Source organism: Phoxinus phoxinus, assembly GCF_949152265.1.
Source record: "Phoxinus phoxinus genome assembly, chromosome: 19".
In the NCBI taxonomy this organism is placed as follows: Eukaryota; Metazoa; Chordata; class Actinopteri; order Cypriniformes; family Leuciscidae; genus Phoxinus; species Phoxinus phoxinus.
The window spans coordinates 13,645,800-13,667,382 of NC_136894.1; the positions used below are offsets into that span (position 1 = coordinate 13,645,800).

The 21,583-nt window shown below is 38.9% G+C and overlaps 2 protein-coding genes across 3 annotated transcripts in view; both read right to left on the minus strand.

Annotated features, from left to right (window-relative positions):
- The window catches only part of LOC306987326 (uncharacterized protein), a 214,267-nt gene that overhangs the window by 115,751 nt on the left and 76,933 nt on the right, over positions 1–21,583 (minus strand). The gene's annotated exons all lie outside the window — the stretch shown is intronic.
- syt11a (synaptotagmin XIa) overlaps positions 1,335–21,583 on the minus strand; it is a 47,972-nt gene continuing 27,723 nt past the window's right edge. The window contains exons 2-4 of the mRNA XM_079590988.1: positions 13,888–14,777; positions 5,187–5,307; positions 1,335–4,841 (exon numbers count right to left, since the gene is read on the minus strand). Of these exons, the coding sequence (XP_079447114.1) occupies positions 4,531–4,841; positions 5,187–5,307; positions 13,888–14,777 (1,322 nt within the window). The 3' untranslated portion in view covers positions 1,335–4,530. The remainder of the gene's footprint in view (positions 4,842–5,186; positions 5,308–13,887; positions 14,778–21,583) is intronic.

Genomic DNA, 21,583 nt, shown 5'->3' on the forward strand with positions numbered 1-21,583 from the left:
ACTACCATAATACAAACATTATCCATGGCTCCCAGCATGCATTGCAGCATGAATCGTTTTTAATGGTCACCATTGTTGAGATTCATATACTGATTCTTGATGTCTGTGTAAGACAGCATGATAACATAGAGCTTTTTAAAATCTGATTGTAACAATGGGCCTTACGGCCAAATCACAGTTATTTTATAATGAATAAAACAAGTTATATCTCACCTGTTTAATCAGTGAGTCTCTAGAAAAGGTCAGAGAATCAAGACACCAAATGATGATTTATCATTTCATAATTCATCATCAAAACACAATCAAATACTTACATTTTCTTTTGGCTTTTGTGCCATAACAAATGTGTTATATAAACACTGTTATAGCAGCCAGAGGAAAAACTGGTGTTGTAAAGTCAAGGGTCAAGAGCCCAACTAAAGCAAACACTGACCACTATCATGGTGTCTTTAAATGAAACTCAATAAATCATCTTCATCTAAACCTCTGCTCATTCACAATAACAACTTCTGTAGAAGCATGGTAGAAATCAAATCAATCTGGTTAGTAATAAGTGAAGCTGGTAATGTTGTTTGTGGAGTTGTTCAATCCTCCTCTGCTGAGATCTTCACAGATTTAATGTCTTCTTTTATCTTCAGTTGATTTCATTTAAGACTGTGTCTGAAGTCAGTTGTAGTTCTTGTGTTCCTCTTTCCTTCAGTGATTTTGCTTGTTAACAGCAGGTGTTCATCACTAATGCTCAATCATCTCTTAATTAATCACTTAATTAATCACTTAATTTCTTGACTGCAATATCTACTTTTAATGAACTCAACTGAAATAATTGCAGAGTACTCATAACTATTGTTTTTATAAACTTAAATTAATTGAGGCAATCGGTTTCCTCAAATGTAATGAGTTAGCTTAACTCATTGGATTTGACTTTGTGTGTGATATTGTGAGCTAGCAGGAACTGCAAGTGCTCTGAGTTCATTTAAAGTTTGTTATTTCATTGTTTTACTCAAGAAAACAAAGTTTCAGCTATATACAGTATTAAATGCAGTGTAAAATTTATTTGTGTATTAAGAAATATTATTGTTTTAGTGAACTTGATTAAAATAAGTTCAGAGTACTCCTAACTATTGTTTTTTATAAACTTAAATTAATTGAGGCAATCGGTTTCCTCAAATAAAATGAGTTAGCTTAACTTGTTGGGTTTTACAGTGGATCCACTCCCTTATAATGGAAAACTTGCTGTTGTAAATAGAGCAAAATAAGGGGTGAGTAGATGATAGATTACAACTTGAAGTGATTTTGACAATGCATCTTTAAAGCAGAGAAAGAGGTGAAAATCTAGTGTATCAGTTTTTATTTTATTTGCACGTCCATTGTGTTAACAACTTCAACATACAGTACAAGTCAGCATTAGTGTAACATACTGTATTTAGCATAAACTCACAGCAGTATGCAGATCATTTGCCCTCAAAAGCATTACACTTTATACTTTATGTTAGATGTCCCTGAAGATAGTGAAATGAGCAGTATTAAGCTAGATATGTAAAGTACATGTTATTACACTGTACTTACGTTATACATAGACAACTTGTACTTACAAATATTGAAAAGGCCAGGTAACAACATGAATCACACTACAGTTGTGGTGAACTAACACTGTTTATCATCTAGGTCGTTTTAGGGACACCTAAAATAAAGCTGAATCACTAACTTCACTCCACCTTCACATATCGACATTGCGGTAATCCAAATGGACTAATATATGTATTACGATAATTTTCTTCTCAGTTCATTTTCTTCTTTGTTCAGCTTTCAATGTATTTGTACAACACACAACAGCAAAAAACTGAGGGATTGTTAGGGACCAGTGGCAGAGAGAGAAAGAGGGGCAGATAGTACTCCATAAAAAGATGAGGTTTACACAAAAAGAAACCATTTCCATTCCAAGTAAAACAGTTAGATACAAGAAGAGCAGAAAGTGCTACTGCCCACCAGTGCATTGGAACAAACACTCATTTACAGTTGGTTATATTCTTCTTTATGTAATTATTTATATAAAACAAGCTTTTTATGCCCAAGAGATCAAAAAAGTTCCCAAGTAACACAAGGAGCTGAGGGTTAAAGTAAAGAAAATCACGCATGTATCATTTCACTTAGGTTGCATTGTGTAATTTGGGTAGCTTTATTTTTACAAAAGTGGGTTTTGCTGTCATATATAAACCACTAAATCTGTAATATATACACCAGTTTTGAAGCAGAAATTTAAATAGTGAATGCATGCAGGGTTAAAAAAAAAAAAAAACACTATCGAAGGTGGAAAAGTTCATTCTTCTATTGTAAATGTATAGCCTGGAAGTGAAATAGCAAGTCTGGACTAGGGTGATGGGCACATGGATTTTTGATTTGCATGAAAATGTGATTGAAATGTGATTCATTTTCTCCTAATAACCAACGGTTAATCTCATGATGTGGTCTTTAAAACTCACAATGAGCTTGACTGCAGAGAATGCTTGGGCCTAATTTACTGCTATATTAATTTCACATGTTAAATACGAAATATCTCTAATGAGCCAGTCAATTTCTTTTTCCTCCTCTCACCCTCCCACTTTCTGCCTTACTAACTTAATATGCGCTCATTCGCACTGGGAAAATGGCATTTAAATTTGCCTCAGGGGCTGTGGGCACCGAATGATATAATTAGGAACACATCCACATCCACATTGCATGCCTTCAAACATAGACTCTGGGCCTATAGTGAGACTGCATTGTGAGATGCTTCATTGCGGTCCCTAACGCTCAATTTTCTCAGGGGTGCGATATACACACCACAAAACGTCGGTCCATCTACTTTGGTTAGTTTTCGACAGCTGGCGCTGACTCATGGTTACTGGCTCATGCCAAAATCCTAAAATGGTCAGTTATTAGTTATCATAGTTGTTAGGTTTTTGATATACCATATACATGGGATAAGGTAACCATATATATATATTTATTCTTTCTTTTGAAAACAAATAATAAAAATAAATACAGTACTCTACGAAAGTGCAAAAATTGTTCTGAATCTGCATATATCTGCTTTAATTCATATAGACTAACTTACTGAATAACCTAACAGGTTACTAAAATTATTAAGATTTCAAAGTCTTGCCAAATTTAATTTCTGTCATGACACCCTTTATATGTCAAAGCTTTTACGGTATATTTGGCGATATTCAATTGTACTAAGAAAATAAAAAAAATGTGTTACACTCTATGATACATTATGTACATCTTGACCAAAGACATTAAGAATTAGTTGCATTGCCTTAAGAATTAAGTGTGGCCTTAAAAAAACAAGTTTGATGGCAATTAAAACTGTGATGTTAGGTACACTTAAAATGTACAAATTTGCAGACAATACTCAAATATGCTAATATCTATCACATTTGGCTTTGACTGTTTAATTAATCTTTATTTCCCTCCAACTTTTTTGAACGAACCTTCCCTGATCTCTGTGTTATGGCAGCACAGCAACTGGGTCAAAAAGTAATTTGCAGTAAAATGGAAATGTGCATAGATATGCCTGAAGAAAATAAAAATCAGTCAATGAATAGTAGATATGTTAAGATATGCAACAGAAAATATGTCATAGAAGTGCTTTGTCATCAAGATGGAGAAATAAACAATAAAGTATAAGTACAGCTACAAATAAATAAAGCAGCTACAGCATGGATGCAGTGTAGACTAGCTTTACTGTATGGGACATTAGAGTGTTTTCATAAATTAAATACATTTTTAATCCTGAGCTGACGATCACTATTTTTTTATTTGGTGGTTGGCTGGAAACTCTGCCTTAAAACCAAGCATTGTTTAACAGATATTTAGAGTTTTATTATTTTGTTTGTTTGTTTCGTTTTTTTCAGAGAAGTTACATCTCAATTTCAGCGTCATCAAAAGACTAAGCATTAATAAAAACTTTTAAATGGATATAAATAATAGCCATATTTCTACCTTTCCTTCTGTGGTAAATATTAGCATGTTAGCAAAAAAATGTTCATGATGGCGTCCAGTTTATATCACCATACATCCGTATTTACTATGAAAAAATTCACCCCATTATTTTCATAAAAAGTGGGCTAGAAGCTCACTTTTTCTTACCGCCCTCCTTTATGCTAAATATAAAAGTGTCCCATTATCTCTAGCATGCGGCTAATTGAAAGTAGCGTATGTATATTGTGAATATGCCTGTATACTGGTGAAAGGCTCTGAGGATACTGTAGTATAACTCTCATACAGGTATTCAGAGCCATAATTTACTTTTTTTCTTCTTCTTTTTTCTATGACTGAGACTTTTTTGCTATAAGTTTATTAGAAAACTTATTAAGTGGTTCCGTTAGACTGCTCCTGGTCCTTTGTACTGACACACATACTCATCCACTCATTCACCTATCTATATAGGGAAAATGAGAGATTGTTAAATGGGCTTCTTTCTATAGAGGGGCTGACAGGAAGGAAGTGGAATAATACACTTTGCTTTCCCAATGTTTTAGCCAGACACTAGTACTCTGTAAGGTTATGCCATTTGGCAATCTGCCGCCTTGGGTTGTCACAGACTTCTCTCCAGTGAGTTACCCCTGATGGAATGGGGCTCTGACCACCCAAAACCAGGCGACCCACAACCTCGTTCTTCGTGGTGCGGTCAAAATCAATGACCAGAAACTCCACAGAGATGTCCGGCATTAGCTCAGCGGGAACATCGTAGATAAAGGATTCATTGAAAACGGGATTGAGTGTGCATTTCTTGACATGCGTCTTCTTCTTGGCTATGCGCTTGCGGCCGTAGAAGACGTTCACTTTAACATAAGGGTCTGTAGGTAGAGAAGAGAAATAATGATGTGAGAGGTTAGATACTGATACCTTTTTGGCATCATCAATGAGATTATTTGAGTATCTTCACTCTTAAAAATAAAGTTGTTGTTTTTTTGGTGCCTGGTTCCATGTAGAACATTTCACGTCCATGGAACCTTTCAATTCCATCTTTTCTTTATAGTGGAAATAGTTCTTCAGATTATTAAAATAAATATTACAATTATTAAAAATCTTCACAATAAGAAAAAAAGCAAAAAAAAAATGTTCTTTGGGGAACCCAAAATTCAATATTTGCAAACCAAGTGTGTATTTTTGTGTACTGTATATGTGTGCTGTGCACTTACTGCCTGAAAGACCACTGATGTCCATGGTTGGCAGGTGTTTGGCCTTAAGGACCACCACATTAAGCCTGTGAGTAACAGGATGGTAGGACAGTGAGACCAGCAATTCCCCGCGACTTTCACACTATGGAGAAACAGAACAGAAATTGAAAAAAATGCTTGTAAGCATACACAAAAGTCCATCAGATAAATGACAAAGGATCATAGTGATGAGCCACCCGAAATGACCTGTCGGTGATCACACAATACTGATGTAAAAGGATTGCCCCAACGACTCATGATACTCAGCCCTTTCAGACTCTGTCCCATAGTAAGGTAAGCCTAGTCCAACTATCCATACTTCCTAGAGCAGTTCTAACAAGAGGAGGATGCCTATCACCCAGTGTTGTGGTCGAGACCAGCTCTTTCGAGTCCAAGGCCAAGACCAAGACTAGAAGAGGGTTGAGTCAGATACCATACAGAGTCCTGAAGAGGGTGTGAACGATTCAGACAGTGTAAATAAGTTCAGGGTGAATAAAACTTGGTTTTGCATCAGTGTCACACTATGTCACTCCTGCGGAGAAACACGATAGCACCATAGAGTGCATCATATGCACAAATTGCCAATGAGTCTGACTCAAGGCAAAATCCAAATGCTCCCAAGTCTGTGACAAGGCCAAGACCATGAAAATATGATCTTGGAGCTCAGACTTCAGGCAGAGGCCGGTGTTGAGTACTACAACCTTGTCCAAGTGCTTCAATGCCCATGGCCATCATAGCCAAGTCAGTGTCTGATTGTTGAGAGACCTAATGGTACCCCTGATTCTGGGACAAGGTAGGGTTTGCAAGTTATATTAAGAGCTAAGGAAGTGTTGCAATACAGGAACACTGTGTTCTCCTGGCACTCCTGACCTCTGGGACAAAACCAGACTAAAAGTAAGATGTTTTTTTGGAAATTGTCTTTGGAGGGTCCCCTGGTCAAATCCTCATCCTTGAGAACCACTGTCCTGCAGAGTTTAGCCCCAATTGAACACACCTGGACCAAGGTAAATAACATTTATAAGAAATTTCCAGGAAGGTATGTTGAGACAAACTGTAGCTAAACTCTGTAGGATCTCTGGAACTGAAATGGGATTCAACTGGCCAAAAGGATGACTGCATATGAACACTGCTGGTGTCAAGTCTTCAGAAATATTGGCCAAGTACCTCAAGTCAGGGTCCTCCAAAACTGGGAGCATTGGGTGTACAGGGGCTTTTCTTTCAGTATGCATTGGGGTCCCTACCTTATCCCATATGTTACATCTCTGATAACCTGGATGAAGTCATTATCCACCTTGGGTGCTAGATGAAAAACCTACTTTATCTCCTAGGCTAGAGTTCTCAACGGGCCTGAAAATTACAACCCGACCCGACCCGGCCCGTGGCTTTTAAAGCCCGGACCCGAACTAACCCGACACATCAACAACATGAATTATCTGCCCGAACCCGGCCCGCGGCCTGACGGCCGTGTATTTTTTTTTCTCATACACGTATTGACCAGCAGACGGGAATTCAAATCAACCTTTAATGTCCACGCCTTTTAACAATACAAACAACTGAAACAATAAACTTTAAATATATAAATAGGCTATATAAATATGCCTTAGTCTAAATAAAAATCTTCACACAATAATAAATAAAAAGAACTCAAACATGTACCCAGCCAGTGGGCGGGCTGTAGCTACATAACCTGTAGAATTTCCATCAGAATCCAGCACCAGTCCAAACACTTTCCAGACCTCTGATTTCCCACTCCTGTAGTAGCGATGGTGAATTCACCTGCGGCAAGTTTACTTTTCACCAACTCCATCTTCTTCTCCTGGCTAAAGGAGACGCAGCGCGCACGCAGGCGTCAGGTCTGCCCGCACCCCTCTCCATGATGCACGCCACGTTACACGCACACGCAGCAGCCAGACTTTTTACGGTGAACAGCAGCGATGATTAATAAATGTTTGTTTTTTTTCACTGAGCGGAAAAGATTAAGCCCGAGGTCCGACCCGACCCGAGTCATTTGCTTATATTTTCGACCCGAACCCGGCCCGACCCCGCGGGTCCCATCGGGTTTGTCGGGCCGACCCGACCCGTTGAGAACTCTATCCTAGGCAGTGAAATGGAGGAGAGAGCATTCACGGCAAATACACCAGAGCTTGTCCTGCTCACATGATATATTAAATGGCCTTATTCTCTAAGTGTGAGGGAGAACTGGTGAGCCATCTGTGCACCTGTCAGTTCTCCCTGGGCAATGGTGATCATATGTTCATGTGGGTAAGCAAGGTGGAATAATCAAAGGCACCTGTCCATTGTCACAAGAGAAGAGGAGACAAGGAGCATTGACATCTCTGCAAGCCATGCTTCAACTCCCAGAGGACATTCATTTCTAACCCTGTCTCTGCGAATACAGTCTTGCAATCTGACACTTATGAGCACTGAAACCTTCAGCAACAACCACCTAAAACAGCTTAAGGTGACTTTTAACCCAGAATTTTAATCATGAGTTATTAAGCTCTCCCTCATATAGTAAAGGTAGTGTTAATAGAAAATTGTGATTACAGTTATACAAGTTTCAAATCTAAAACAGTTCCTAAATGTAACGGCAAGTTGTTTAGCAACAAGCAACCAAATATAAACTGTCTTAATGCTTTCCTCATTAAGAGTTTAGGTACTTAGTACAGTCACTGTGTTTAGTTTCAGTGCTGAACTTTCACTGTCCCTCAATGGTAGAACAAGCATCCAGCCTTAACCCGGTTGCTGAGATCATAAAAAACAACTTTAGATATAAATAAAGCCACTTATTGCCATATAAAAAGAAATCCTTTTCAGTACTGTTCTTCACATTTATTTCTGGTCTACACTGCTACAAATAATTGTTGCCTTATTTTCCAGGAAAAATATCGAAATATATTTGAGGGGCACAATTGTTGATGAACAAAAAGGTTTTCAGAGAGTATATGCCAAATAGTTTGACCTTATTTTAAGTTTAACCCTGCTGTTAGATTTATGCTCAAAACAAGAATATGTACATTTATTTTAAACTGTTTAAATAAGAAGAATGAACATAATTCAACCTATTTTCTTTAAAGTTGTATTGTCTTATACAATTTTTCGACTCATGTAGCCTAAATGTATCTTGTTTTTAGGATGTTTAGATATTTTTTTCTGGACAACAAGACAAAAATACAGATTGAAAAAGAAAATGATGAAGATTTAAATGTTTAGGGCTCTTCTGTTATATTCTTTAAATAGCATATTGTGACTGCTAATATTTTTGGCTTCTTTATCCGTGTTTTTCCTCAGTCACTTTTTTATCCAAGCATCTGCTAAATAAAGAAATGTAAAAGTAAAGATATTTGTTTTCTGTGGCACAGACCTTCTTCCACATCATATACAGAGACTTCTATCGCTAGACAACATTGCCTTTTCTTTTTCTTGTTTTTCTCTTGCCGTCTCCGTCTTTGTTTTTCTCTTCTTTGAGAGTAAAGATTCCAGTCCTGCTCCTGGTCATCACCATCGCAACTTGAATTAGGAGGCATCCTGGAGCAATTATTAACCTGGAATATACTGTAATTTTACACAGAAATATTTAACAGTTTGTGCATGTTAATGTTACAGCATGTCTCACTTGTATGCTATATTGTTGAGATTTTATGATAATCCAATTTATCCATGCAAGGAGTCTAAATAGCTGTATTTCATTTGTATATATAAATTATTAATAAGCATTTGTCATGGTTACTTTCTGAACCTGGACTTTACAACCCATGTAAACTTTACACAAACATTACTGGACAAATAACTAATGAGAACTTGGTGCTTTCTGTTAATTTCAGGATTAGTTGAAGTTCCATAAAAGGGATTACACTTTAGATGCTGTCAATACATTGATATTGTATATTTAAGTGTCTAATCAAATACAAATATATACATGAATATTTTAAAACAGATACCTATGAATTTGATTGAGGTCACCCTAGCTCCTCTTAGCTCACAATCATTTTATTTTTCTCTTCCATGAAACTAAGCGAGCGTAACGAGCATGGCGCTGCCGCAGTATGTCACTCACTCCTCATAATCACCCATCTCTCTCTCACTGCACAAACTGCACCCCATCTGTTTCCTGAGCTTTTTCTCCTTCCTTCTCTCCCATAATCCCCCCCCTCTCTCTCTCTGAATCGATTGTCCACCACTCCCAGCCAACACCCTAATGCTCCTGTCTTGTGGAGCCATGGGCACTGATTCAATTTAAGATACTCTCTTTATAGAAGAAGGCAGACAGGAAGTTCTCTGATTTGAACAAGCTTACTCTGCATATTCTGTGTACTGATTTACAAAGCGGGAACACAAGCTCAAATACTTATTTGCCTCCAAGCACTTAAGATTTCCTTGTGGCCAGAGAGAATGAGATTATGAACATCGCGTATAATGCTATTGTTCCTGTTTTGATGGAAATACAGCAGTGTATTAGACTATGATTACGTGTTATGCAACCACTTTTAACAGTGTTCTGCTTGTGTTTGAGTGAAAATGGTTGCAAAGCCTTCATCATAACCCAATCGCGCTCTCTCTCTCTATTTCAATGGATGTTCACTAAGCCCTCTTTTACACCTGCTATCTGACTTGTGTGACCTGATCATCACAGGCAGAAAATCAGTGCTCTAAATATAGGTGTAAAAGAGGTTCAACAAATTTTGTGATCAAAAATTTAAGTATATTTCAAGGTAGTCAAAAATGCGTGTGATCACAGTGGAGTGGAGTGTAAACACTGATCTGCTCTAATGTCTCTCAGACATTACAGTAAATGCCTAGTCACCTCTCAATCATCCATTACACTAAAACAGAGGGTTTAAATTTTAAACTTAAATTTTATGTCATTCTTTATCATTACCCATAAAGCCCATATTAAAATCTAAATATGGGAAAAACCAAACATATAAGCCTGGTGAGAAGTTCCACATCAACACACAGTTGTACAGATCATGTAAAGCACAACCTAAGTTCATAACACAGATGCCAGACAATATTAAGAAAATATCACTAATAACTCAAATAACAATGAGCATTCCACTTGAAACTGGTATATTTTAAGCAATAGTGTGCCGAATCAATGCTGTTTAAAAAGATTTGACATCAGTAAGATTTTACAGTTTTTATTTATTAATCAGGGATGCACTAAATTGATCAAATGACAGTAAAGACATGTATAATGTTAAAAAAGATTTCTATTTCAAATTTATGCTGTTTACAATAAAAAATGTTTCTTGAGCAACAAATCAGCATATTATAATGATTTCTAAATGATCAACACAGGAATAAATTACATTAAAAAAAAATTACAATAGAAAATAGTTATTTTAAATTGTAATAATATTTCAAAATATTGCTGTTGCAATATTATAATATAATTTTGGGGGATGTTCAGCCGTGGTAAAGCACAAGAGACTTCTTTCAAAAACATAAAAAAATCTTACTGACCCCAAACTGTATATACAGTATAGTTAAAACACCAGAGACTCTCCCTTCAAAATACAATCACAAGTGGTTACAGGAAACGCATTTTCCATCAATAAAAGGCATCAATACCATCTGTAAACAGGGGTAGGAAACTACAGAAGCATAGAAAGTATCAATAATTTTCATGAAGTGAAGAACTGAAGATGCTTGTTGTTTTGTTTGTGAGTATCATTGCTAATGATGTGAGTATTAGTGCTTGTTTCCAAATGGTTGTACTGATGGATGCCCCCCCTGCAGTCTGTAACCTTTATGGCTACACTCTCTGTCTGCATAATGCCACTTTAATGGGCCGTGGATCAATAGACGCTCTCACCACCCATAAAGCCCAGCCCATACATGTAAGGAGCACAATGGTATACAGCTACATAATATAATATCTATAGGATGAAACACAGGATGATTTTAGAAGAAAATATGGTTGATGTTTGTACGCACAAAACTGTCTAGGTGGTTCTGAGTGATTTTTAAGTGGTTTCTAATTCCACACCCCCACATCTAACTTCCCATCATCAATTACAAAAGTAATAGCAACTTAACAAACCTTGTAAAAAAAAAAAGAAACAAAAAAAAGTGTGCTTAACTGTATTGAATGTACACTTGTAGTGTACTTCAAATCTTAAAAATATATATTTTAAAACTTTACTTGTAGATAATGTCATATTAATTAAATAATAGTACATAAAGAGAATAAACTTGCAAGACTCTTAACTTTTAAAAAATGCACTTTGTAAATTTAAACTTTTATTTTTAAAGTACATTTTAAATAAATGTTTTCATATTTTGTCATTTTTTAAAGAAGTAGCCTACACTTACTTTGATGTGTTAACATACTAATGAACATTTTCAGTGTTATTCGATATTACAAGTTAATATATTTTAAATGGACTAAACTATAACTTCATCGCTACAAATGTGTGATTAAAAATACATGTAACATAACATACAAATACATACATGACAAAAGTTTCATCAGAAATTATATTAAAATTTATAATTCGATATAATTTTATAATAATATAAAAGTATGGGCTTTTTCCTGATCTTTTGATATAATGGACGAAATAAGCTTGTGCGAATTTACATTTGAACGCGAAAGGAGACGATGGAAAAACGTACAGAGAGCAGCAGCTTTCGTTCCTGCTCTGACAGCCGCGAGACCATGGCGAATGAAGTGAGTGCATGTTAGAAATCAGGAATGATGAGAGAACATTGTGCTTGGTACATTTTAAGGGTACTTCTTTTTCACACTAACTTGAATAAAAAAGCTTCCCCTTAAAATCTGACAGTTAACAAATGGAAACTTCACGAGTTCACACTAACATCTAAGTTAGAATAAATAATAAAATATGTGTATTTGGCGTGCTGTTCAAGGAGAGGCCTCAGAGCTCGGATTTTGGCCTGAATCCAGAGCACTCCCCCCAGGAATAATTAAGAGTGAGGAGTTGGGGTGGAGGATGCTAGAAAAACTGTCATGGAACAGAAGCAAGTCGGCTCAATATATAAGCCTCCTCTCGTGCTGATTGGGTAGATTATCCATGTAATTTTCCAGAACTTTGTTAAAAAAAAAACTCATTGACCCTTAATGTCATAATATACAACACAGCTAGTCATCCAAGCGCTTGTCATTTCGAAACTGGACTTTTTTCTCTACTAGCTGGTCTTCCCAACCATAAGCCTCTGCAGATGATCCAGAATGCAGCAGCTCGTCAAGTCTTCAATCAGCCCAAGAGAACCCACGTCACACCCCTCCTGATCTCACTCCACTGGCTCCCAAATTGAGTCCAGAATCAAGTTTAATGTTCTAAAGCTGGCTTTCAGGCCTACCTCAACCCACTACTAAAAATGTATGCTCCCTCCTGCCAGCTCACTGAATGAGCGACATCTTGTTGTTTCCTCACAATGAGGCAAAAAGTCACTTTCCAAAACTTCACTCTCTCTGTTCTTCTCTGGTGGAATGAGCCGCCAATCTCCAGTTGAACTACTGAGAACATCACATCTTTTAAGAAGCAGCTAAAGACGCACCTATGCACCAATGCACTTACAAACACACACTTCTGCAAAAAGGATTGCTGGCTCTAAGATGAATGCTTTGTTCTTTTGTAAGTTGCTTTGGATAAAAGCGTCAGCTAAATACATAAATATAAATGTACAAATGAAGCTACAAAGGTCTCAAAAATCACAAGTCATATATCCTTTAAAATGCCAAAACAAAAAAAAGGTTCAAAATGTCAACACAATAAAATCAACACCTCTGGGACTTGATCTCAAGGAAAGCTGTGGGATAATAGCTTCAATTAACTGGAATTGATGGCAGCGCTATCACTCTGAAACTCCTTGTATCAATCACAGTCACACTTAACCTGGGGCAAAATCTTTTCTTTTACCTTATTTCCTATATCAGGTTTATGTCTAAAGAAAGCCTTTCACCCACAGTGACTGCCGCTAACCGTAAAACATCTAGGGAGATCCATAAAGGTTCCAGCAGCCATCTCATGGGAATGATCAAGTTTAACGATTGCTGCGTCGAATAACAGCCGAGGAATATGATGCCGTTTGCAGGGCCAGCAGCACCCAATACTGATGTTCTCATGCTTCCGAATGATTTAAGTGTGGTTTTATGAAGATTACAGACATCTAAGGCCACATACACATACTGCAGCTAAATTCGGTTGTCAATTCAACTTTTAGTGCTTAATCCTGTTCTGTACACACAAAGTTTTGTGATTTACAGAAGTAACAATTGCATTCTACAAAAATTCTGGAAAAAAAAATCACAGGGCACGAGGAATGAACTTTGACTCTCATGGCCTGAATTTGTTAGAAAAAAAAACAGCGAATAAGAATAAGCCCAAAATAAACAGTAAGAAATCCAAATGTTTTATATGAAAACAAGACAAAAATATCGCAACTTGCACCTCCTAACAAAAAAATAAGTATACTATATAGTCGCTGAATTATTATTTTGGTCAAAAATACTAGATACCAAACACAAGACGCCAGAACTTTCCTGTGGTTACCACAGTGTCAATCATCACAATTTAAGGATTGAGTCGTGTTCCGTTACCCTAGGTGATTCACTTCTATATTTAAATGCGGTTGTCACTCCTGAAACTTTACAGTGTGTACGTACGTGGCCTAAGATATCCCACAATCCTGTGCAAGGTCAAGAAACACTCACCTGTGTGTTCCTCTTGCTGATTTGCTGGGTGATATGGGCTCGTCCCGTGCTGGGGTCTACGCCCACCAACGGCACGACCGCCTCCCCAATGACATCATCTCGTGCAAAGCGATCAAAGCTGAGCACCAGGAAGTGCAGCGTAAGCTCAGGCAGCAAGCTGTACGGGATGCCGTAGAAGGTGAACGTCTCGTCAAACACGGGCTCCAGAGTCTTCCTCAGTACACGTGTCTTCACCCGGTGCTTCTTCTCGGGTAGGATGGTCATCTTCACGTAGGGGTCAGAACTGCCCGCCTGTTCATCCACCGCGGGGAGTCCCTGCGCTCCTACGATAGTGACAACAAGGGCCTTCTTGGGGAAGTTGTAGTCAATGGCCAGACTGAGCGTTCCCAGAGAGGGCGAGTTGAGACTGTAGGGTGATGCCGTTTTACTGGGTGCTTCACTGCTGCTTCCTGAGCTGCTCTCCATACAGCAGTAGTCCGCCCGGATGGGCAGCGCCCTCTCCAGTCTGGGAGGACCCATAGGGGGGACCAGGTGGTTCATCTGTAGGTGCGTGGTACCACCTTCAGGATCTGCATCCACAAGGAGCACGTCACCGTTTCGGGATCCACGACTCCATTCTCTAAACAAGGAACTCGATCCTGAGCGTTGGCCCACCCGTACAATCTTCTTGTTGTTGTTGAGGGTCTCGGGGTAGATGCTGATGCCTTTGAGCATGTGGATGAACTTGTAGGGGGGGTCAACGGGTGGGTCGTAGGGGCCACTGGTCAGCTTGTACGCACCTGCCATTTGACCATATCGCCGCTGACAGCACGTCCACAGGAAAACGGCCACTGTCACTGAAACAACCAAGACCCCTGCACCCAGAAAACCTGCCAGCACTGGGGACACATCTGAAAGAGACAAAGACAAGAAATTAGATCACCTCTTGTGGAAAAGAAATACATTTTAGCATTATATTTTATTATAATTATATAAGTGCAAATTGAATGTAATGTTTTGGGCACTTAATTGCATGTTGACTGCAATTATATGGAAATGTATTATAGGTTAAATGTATATTAAAGGCCTACTAAAGTGCCTTGAAGCGTGCAGCATTATTCAATGTGTTGACGTAATTTACACTACAAGTGCACATTCAATACAATTAAGTATCCTTATTTTACACAGAGGACATCATGATAATAAATTCAAGAAGAGAGTCTCAAATTCACATTTTTGACTCTTTGACACTTTGACTGACTCTAAATTTGACTTGGACACCAAATTAGAGACTCGAGAGAAAGTGTTAAATTAATTTTCTGAATAACATGACATTTAGAATAAAAGAGAGTCTCTTGACACTCTATGTCAAGGATGATGGAGGATTGGACAAGAATAGCACAGCCTCTGTTTTTAAAAAACTGCTTGTGGAAATTTTGCCACAGAAAGGTATAAATACAGGTGACCACATGTCAAACACTTAGGGCAGTTTTAGAGAATGGTACTAACAAGGATAAGTCTCCCCTCAGTTACCCACCCATTTACTATAGGGATAACAAAGATAACTTTCCTGTTTAGTGAACATCTACAGAAGAAAAAACACAGCTAAAAGTTCATTTTTTCAAGGGAATAGCACCTAGATAATGAATAAACACTAATTTATCAATCTGAATTTGTATTAAAGAAAATTATCTTTCACCATGATATGCTTTCTTTTATATAAATTATGTAATAAACAAGGAAATTCCTAAAAGTGCATGAAATTGGCGAGCGAAAAGATTTATAAAACTATTACCACAGGGAATTTGATACTGACTTGGACTCTATATCAGAGTACTATGAACATGTCTGCATTCATGGTAATAAAATATGCTTCTACAGTACTAAAAGCAAACTACCTTCTGTGACCTTGAATAGGCTAAATAAATAAAATAATAAAAATCGCAAAGCACAGAAACAGTTTTTACCATCAGACTGCAGATACAAGATGCCAGAATATTGCCGAAACAGAGCAAAACAATCATTCATACTGATTTGTACTGGTTTGTACTTTTAATATGCATTTTGGATATTTATAGAAATCATTTTCAATTTGTTATTATTTAATATATTTCCATGTTGTCTTGCCTTTTGTCTATTCATGAATCTTTATACAAAATAAGTGTGCAGAGAACAATTTTAACAAGAATGAATAACATTATCAAACTTCATGTTATGCTGAAAGCGTTTTTACATTGAAAAATATAGATCCAAAAAGCAGCATTACTGCGGCAGGACTGTAACTAAATCTAACTAAATACTGTGCACAAATAATTTTTCTTTATAACTCATAATAGTTTCATTTTAATTGTGGCCCACGTTCACACAGAGCTGTGGGTGATGTGGAGTTGGATGAGGTTTCTAGAGAAAATCATCTGGTCTGAAAGTGAATTAAACAGAACAACACCGATGGCCTCAAATTGAGGTACGTGAGAGACTGACCCAGTTAGAAAAGAGAGAAACCGGGAAGAGAACACAAGAGAAAAACAGCAGGAGTGCTTCAGGTCAGTACAGGCAAATGCAAAAACAAACAGCAAAAAAAAGATTTATGGAATACTTGTTTCTGTGAGAGAAAAATCTCACTCAATTTAAACAATTAGCTTTCTAGGGGTAGCCTATTGAAATGATCCGTGGTAATGAAAAACAATTTTCTGGGTATATTGCAGGATAATTCTTGCTCTTGGCTGCAGCTGGGATTCTTTCCTGTTTAATTCATGACTGTATTTCTTGCTTGCTTCACAACCATTTGCTATCTAATGGGGCTGATGCTGAGCACAGCGGTTATATTTATGATCACGGTTTCTTTATTACAGCCCACGAGAAGATCCAGCACAGCAGTAACATTCACCTGGCTGGAGCATTTACTGTTATTCACACAGACCTAATCTCAACACCCAGACATCTCTTCTGTTTCATTAAAGGTGACAAAACGGACACTGCCAACAGAATCTGGTCATTTATATGGCTGTATATCTGGCTCATTAAAACAATTCCCCTGAAACTTTCAAATGTCAGAAACAGACCATAACAAGCTTAACCGGAGCTGGCAGGTTCTTCTTTTGCCCTATGCTGCAGGGCATTCAATTAGGAAACATCACACTGTGTGCTCCCTTTGCCCAAACAGCTTTAATAACAGACAAAGTAGCATGCCATTGGCCGGAGGGCTCTACACAATGGCTTTAGGACAAAATTAAACAATCACCATATTTTACTTCAATAATATTTTCTTAATTGGGATCGATAGTTCTACAAACGTTGGTGTTTCACAACATCTAATTTTGTGGGAGAATGGCCTGTGAATGCTGACTCTGATTCCGACAGGTCAACCATGGCATTCAGAGGTCAAATATTGCGCTGTCGCCCTTCATCTGGAGTTTCCGAGTTGGGGGAGAGTCGGTGAGAAAACGTGGGGCCGAATGGATGCAGTGGTAAATCTTTGAAAATAATTTTTTTTTTTTTCATTTACAATAAGACATCTACAGTAAGTTGCATGTACAAAATACCGCATACAAGCTCAATAGAATATAGCAATTATATTTACAGCACCTTCTTAAATTGAATAAAAACATATAGCAAAAACGCAACCAATGCGCTTTATTCATCATTTTGTAGATGAAATGTATTTATTTATTTTATGTAGAAAAGATACATCACCATTTTGCTTTGACTAAAATGATTTGAATACTTATATGAATGATTTGAGGTTATAATTACAACTTCCAAACTCATGAACATCCCAGGAGGACTTGAAAGAGCAGACTTCGGTCATTGTTGCATTGTTGCAGTGTCTTGTTAGTAGGTTGATTGTTTTGGACATTGTTTCTTCTTTAAAATAACAAGTAAAAAATATAGCTGCAAGCAGCGATTACGGGCCCAAGCCGGTGGCACCGCCACCCTGGTGCCTTTAGTTACACTAAAGGCACCGGGCTGGCGCTGCCACCGGCTTGGGCCCTCCATCGCTGCTTGCAGCTATATTTATTTATATATATATATATATATATATAAAAAGCCGCCACCCCGTTGCCTTTCGGGTTCCTGTGCACGACGGGCAATAACGTAACCCCGCTTTGACTGTCGAGAAGAAGTCTGCTTTAGAGCTTGTATCAGTGTGAGTCTTTCTGCTCCCCTCCAAACACACACAGAAAAGGGGGGGGGGGCTGTCTGTGTGTGTGCCCTCCCTCCCTCCCCTCCCCCCCACTCCACACACACACACACACACACACACAGAGAGAATGGCAGGGGGAACTCTGTCAGAGAGAGACAAAACCACATTCAAACCAAAATATCTGACTTCCTGTTGGTCGGAGCTAATGACTGTAAATGAGAAAGATGTCCGGATCGATAAGCACAATATACAGACCGAGTTTTGTGACTGTAGGTAAAAATAACCCCCCCACTTTAGTCAAAAGTATCTTGAAAGTAACACACTTCCTGCTGCCAGTTGGTGGCGCTATAACTTTGACTCACAATAGCCACATCCATGTGATCGCCCTCTTACAACAAACACACTGCTGAAGTTTCATCAAGATCAATAAATGTATGAAGACGTTATAACACATTGTGTTTTTCTTTTCTCGCCATAACTTTGTTTCCTCGCCACGGCCAAACCGTTCGAGATATCAAAAATCCGTCCGCAATTTAGCGTCCTCAATGTCTTTACTTCATGCTGACTGAGTTTGGTGGCGATAGGATAATTTTTCTTGGAGGAGTATATCAAATTCCAGGGGCATGCGTTTTCATACAACCCATAATAGCCGACTTCCTGTTGGACTGGCGTAAAACTTAGAGCACGAAAGTTGTTCGGCCCGATGATATCTAAATGTGTACCGAGTTTCATATTATTACATGCAAACGTGTTTGATATATGGACCAAGTTTTTCGGACCACGTTCAAGGGGGCGCTGTTGAGCTCCCCTGCCACGCCCGGGTACCAGCTTCAGTCCGGCTCTAATGGCCGCAGGTTCTGACCTGTGTGCAAAGTTTCAAGAGTTTTCGAGCACGTTAAGGGCCCCAAAAGTGCCCGAGAAGTCCCACACAGCAGAGAAAGGGTTAAAATAAAGCCCCCCTCCTCTCTCACACACACAGACACTGAGAGAGACTGGCAAAATTCCCATCAAATCACATTCAAACCAAAATATCTGACTTCCTGTTGGTCGGAGCTAATGACTGTAAATTAGAAAGTTGTCCGGCTCGGGGAGATAAATATAAATACCGATTTTTGTTACTGTAGGTAAAACTAATACCCCATTTTTGACTAAAGGTGGCGCTACTGAGCCCCTCCACCGCGCCCGTTTCTGAAACTTCACACATGCCTAGTACCTAATAAATCTGATATGCATGTTGAGTTTCATGCAATTTGAAGCATGTTAAGAGCCTCAAATGCACCCAAAAAGAATATTAAAGTTTGATGCGTTGCCATGGCAACAGTATTTAAGATATCAATAATCCTTTCACAGGTCTACATCTGCCGTGTGTTTACATTATACAGATGAAGTTTGAAGCAAATCGGGTAAAAATAAGAGGGTGATTTCAAAGCATTTTGAAAGTGACACACTTCCTGCTGCCAGTTGGTGGCGCTATAACTTTGACTCACAATAGTCACATCCATGTGATCGGCCTCTTACAACAAACACACTGCTGAAGTTTCATCAAGATCAGTTAATGTATGAGGATGTTATAACACACTTCCTGTTTCCAATATTCGCCATAAATTCGTTTCCTCGCCACGGCCAAACCGTTCGAGATATCAAAAATCCCCTCGCAATTTAGCATCCTCCATGTCTTGACTTCATGCACACCGAGTTTCGTGGTCATCCGATGAATTCTCTAGGACAAGTGTTTCAAATGCCAGAACATGCGTTTCCATCCAGCCCATAATAACCGACTTCCTGTTGGACTGGCGTAAAACTTAGAGCACGAAAGTTGTTCGGCCCGATGAGATCTATATGTGTACCGAGTTTCATATTATTACATGCAAGCGTGTTTGAGATATGGACATGTTTTTGAATCCCATTCCAGGGGGCGCTGGCGAGCCCCCCTGCCACGCCCGGGTCCCAGCTTCAGTCGGGCCCTGATGGCCGCAGGTTCTGACATTTGTGCAAAGTTTCAAGAGTTTTTGAGCACGTTAAGGCCCCCAAAAGTGCCCAAAAGGTAGTAAAATAATAATAAATATATATATATATATATATATATATATATATATATAAATAAATATAGCTGCAAGCAGCGATTACGGGCCCAAGCCGGTGGCACCGCCACCCTGGTGCCTTTAGTTACACTAAAGGCACCGGGCTGGCGCTGCCACCGGCTTGGGCCCTCCATCGCTGCTTGCAGCTATATTTATTTATATATATATATATATATATATATATAAAAAGCCGCCACCCCGTTGCCTTTCGGGTTCCTGTGCACGACGGGCAATAACGTAACCCCGCTTTGACTGTCGAGAAGAAGTCTGCTTTAGAGCTTGCATCAGTGTGAGTCTTTCTGCTCCCCTCCAAACACACACAGAAAAGGGGGGGGGGGCTGTCTGTGTGTGTGCCCTCCCTCCCTCCCTCCCTCCCCACACACACACACACACACACACACACACACACACACACACACACACACACACACACACACACACACACACACACACACACACAGAGAATGGCAGGGGGAACTCTGTCAGAGAGAGACAAAACCACATTCAAACCAAAATATCTGACTTCCTGTTGGTCGGAGCTTATGACTGTAAATGAGAAAGTTGTCCGGATCGATAAGCACAATATAGAGACCGAGTTTTGTGACTGTAGGTAAAAATAACCCACCCACTTTAGTCAAAAGCATCTTGAAAGTAACACACTTCCTGCTGCCAGTTGGTGGCGCTATAACTTTGACTCACAATAGTCACATCCATGTGATCGCCCTCTTACAACAAACACACTGCTGAAGTTTCATCAAGATCAATAAATGTATGAAGACGTTATAACACATTGTGTTTTTCTTTTCTCGCCATAACTTCGTTTCCTCGCCACGGCCAAACCGTTCGAGATATCAAAAATCCGTCCGCAATTTAGCGTCCTCAATGTCTTGACTTCATGCTGACCGAGTTTGGTGGCGATAGGATAATTTTTCTTGGAGGAGTATATCAAATTCCAGGGGCATGCATTTTCATACAGCCCATGATAGCCGACTTCCTGTTGGACTGGCGTAAAACTTAGAGCACGAAAGTTGTTCGGCCCGATTAAATCTATATGTGTACCGAGTTTCATATTATTACATGCAAACGTGTTTGATATATGGACCAAGTTTTTCGGACCACGTTCAAGGGGGCGCTGTTGAGCTCCCCTGCCACGCCCGGGTACCAGCTTCAGCCCAGCCCTGATGGCCGCAGGTTCTGACCTGTGTGCAAAGTTTCAAGAGTTTTCGAGCACGTTAAGGGCCCCAAAAGTGCCCGAGAAGTCCCACACAGCAGAGAAAGGGTTAAAATAAAGCCCCCCTCCTCTCTCACACACACAGACACTGAGAGAGACTGGCAAAATTCCCATCAAATCACATTCAAACCAAAATATCTGACTTCCTGTTGGTCGGAGCTAATGACTGTAAATTAGAAAGTTGTCCGGCTCGGGGAGATAAATATAAATACCGATTTTTGTTACTGTAGGTAAAACTAATACCCCATTTTTGACTAAAGG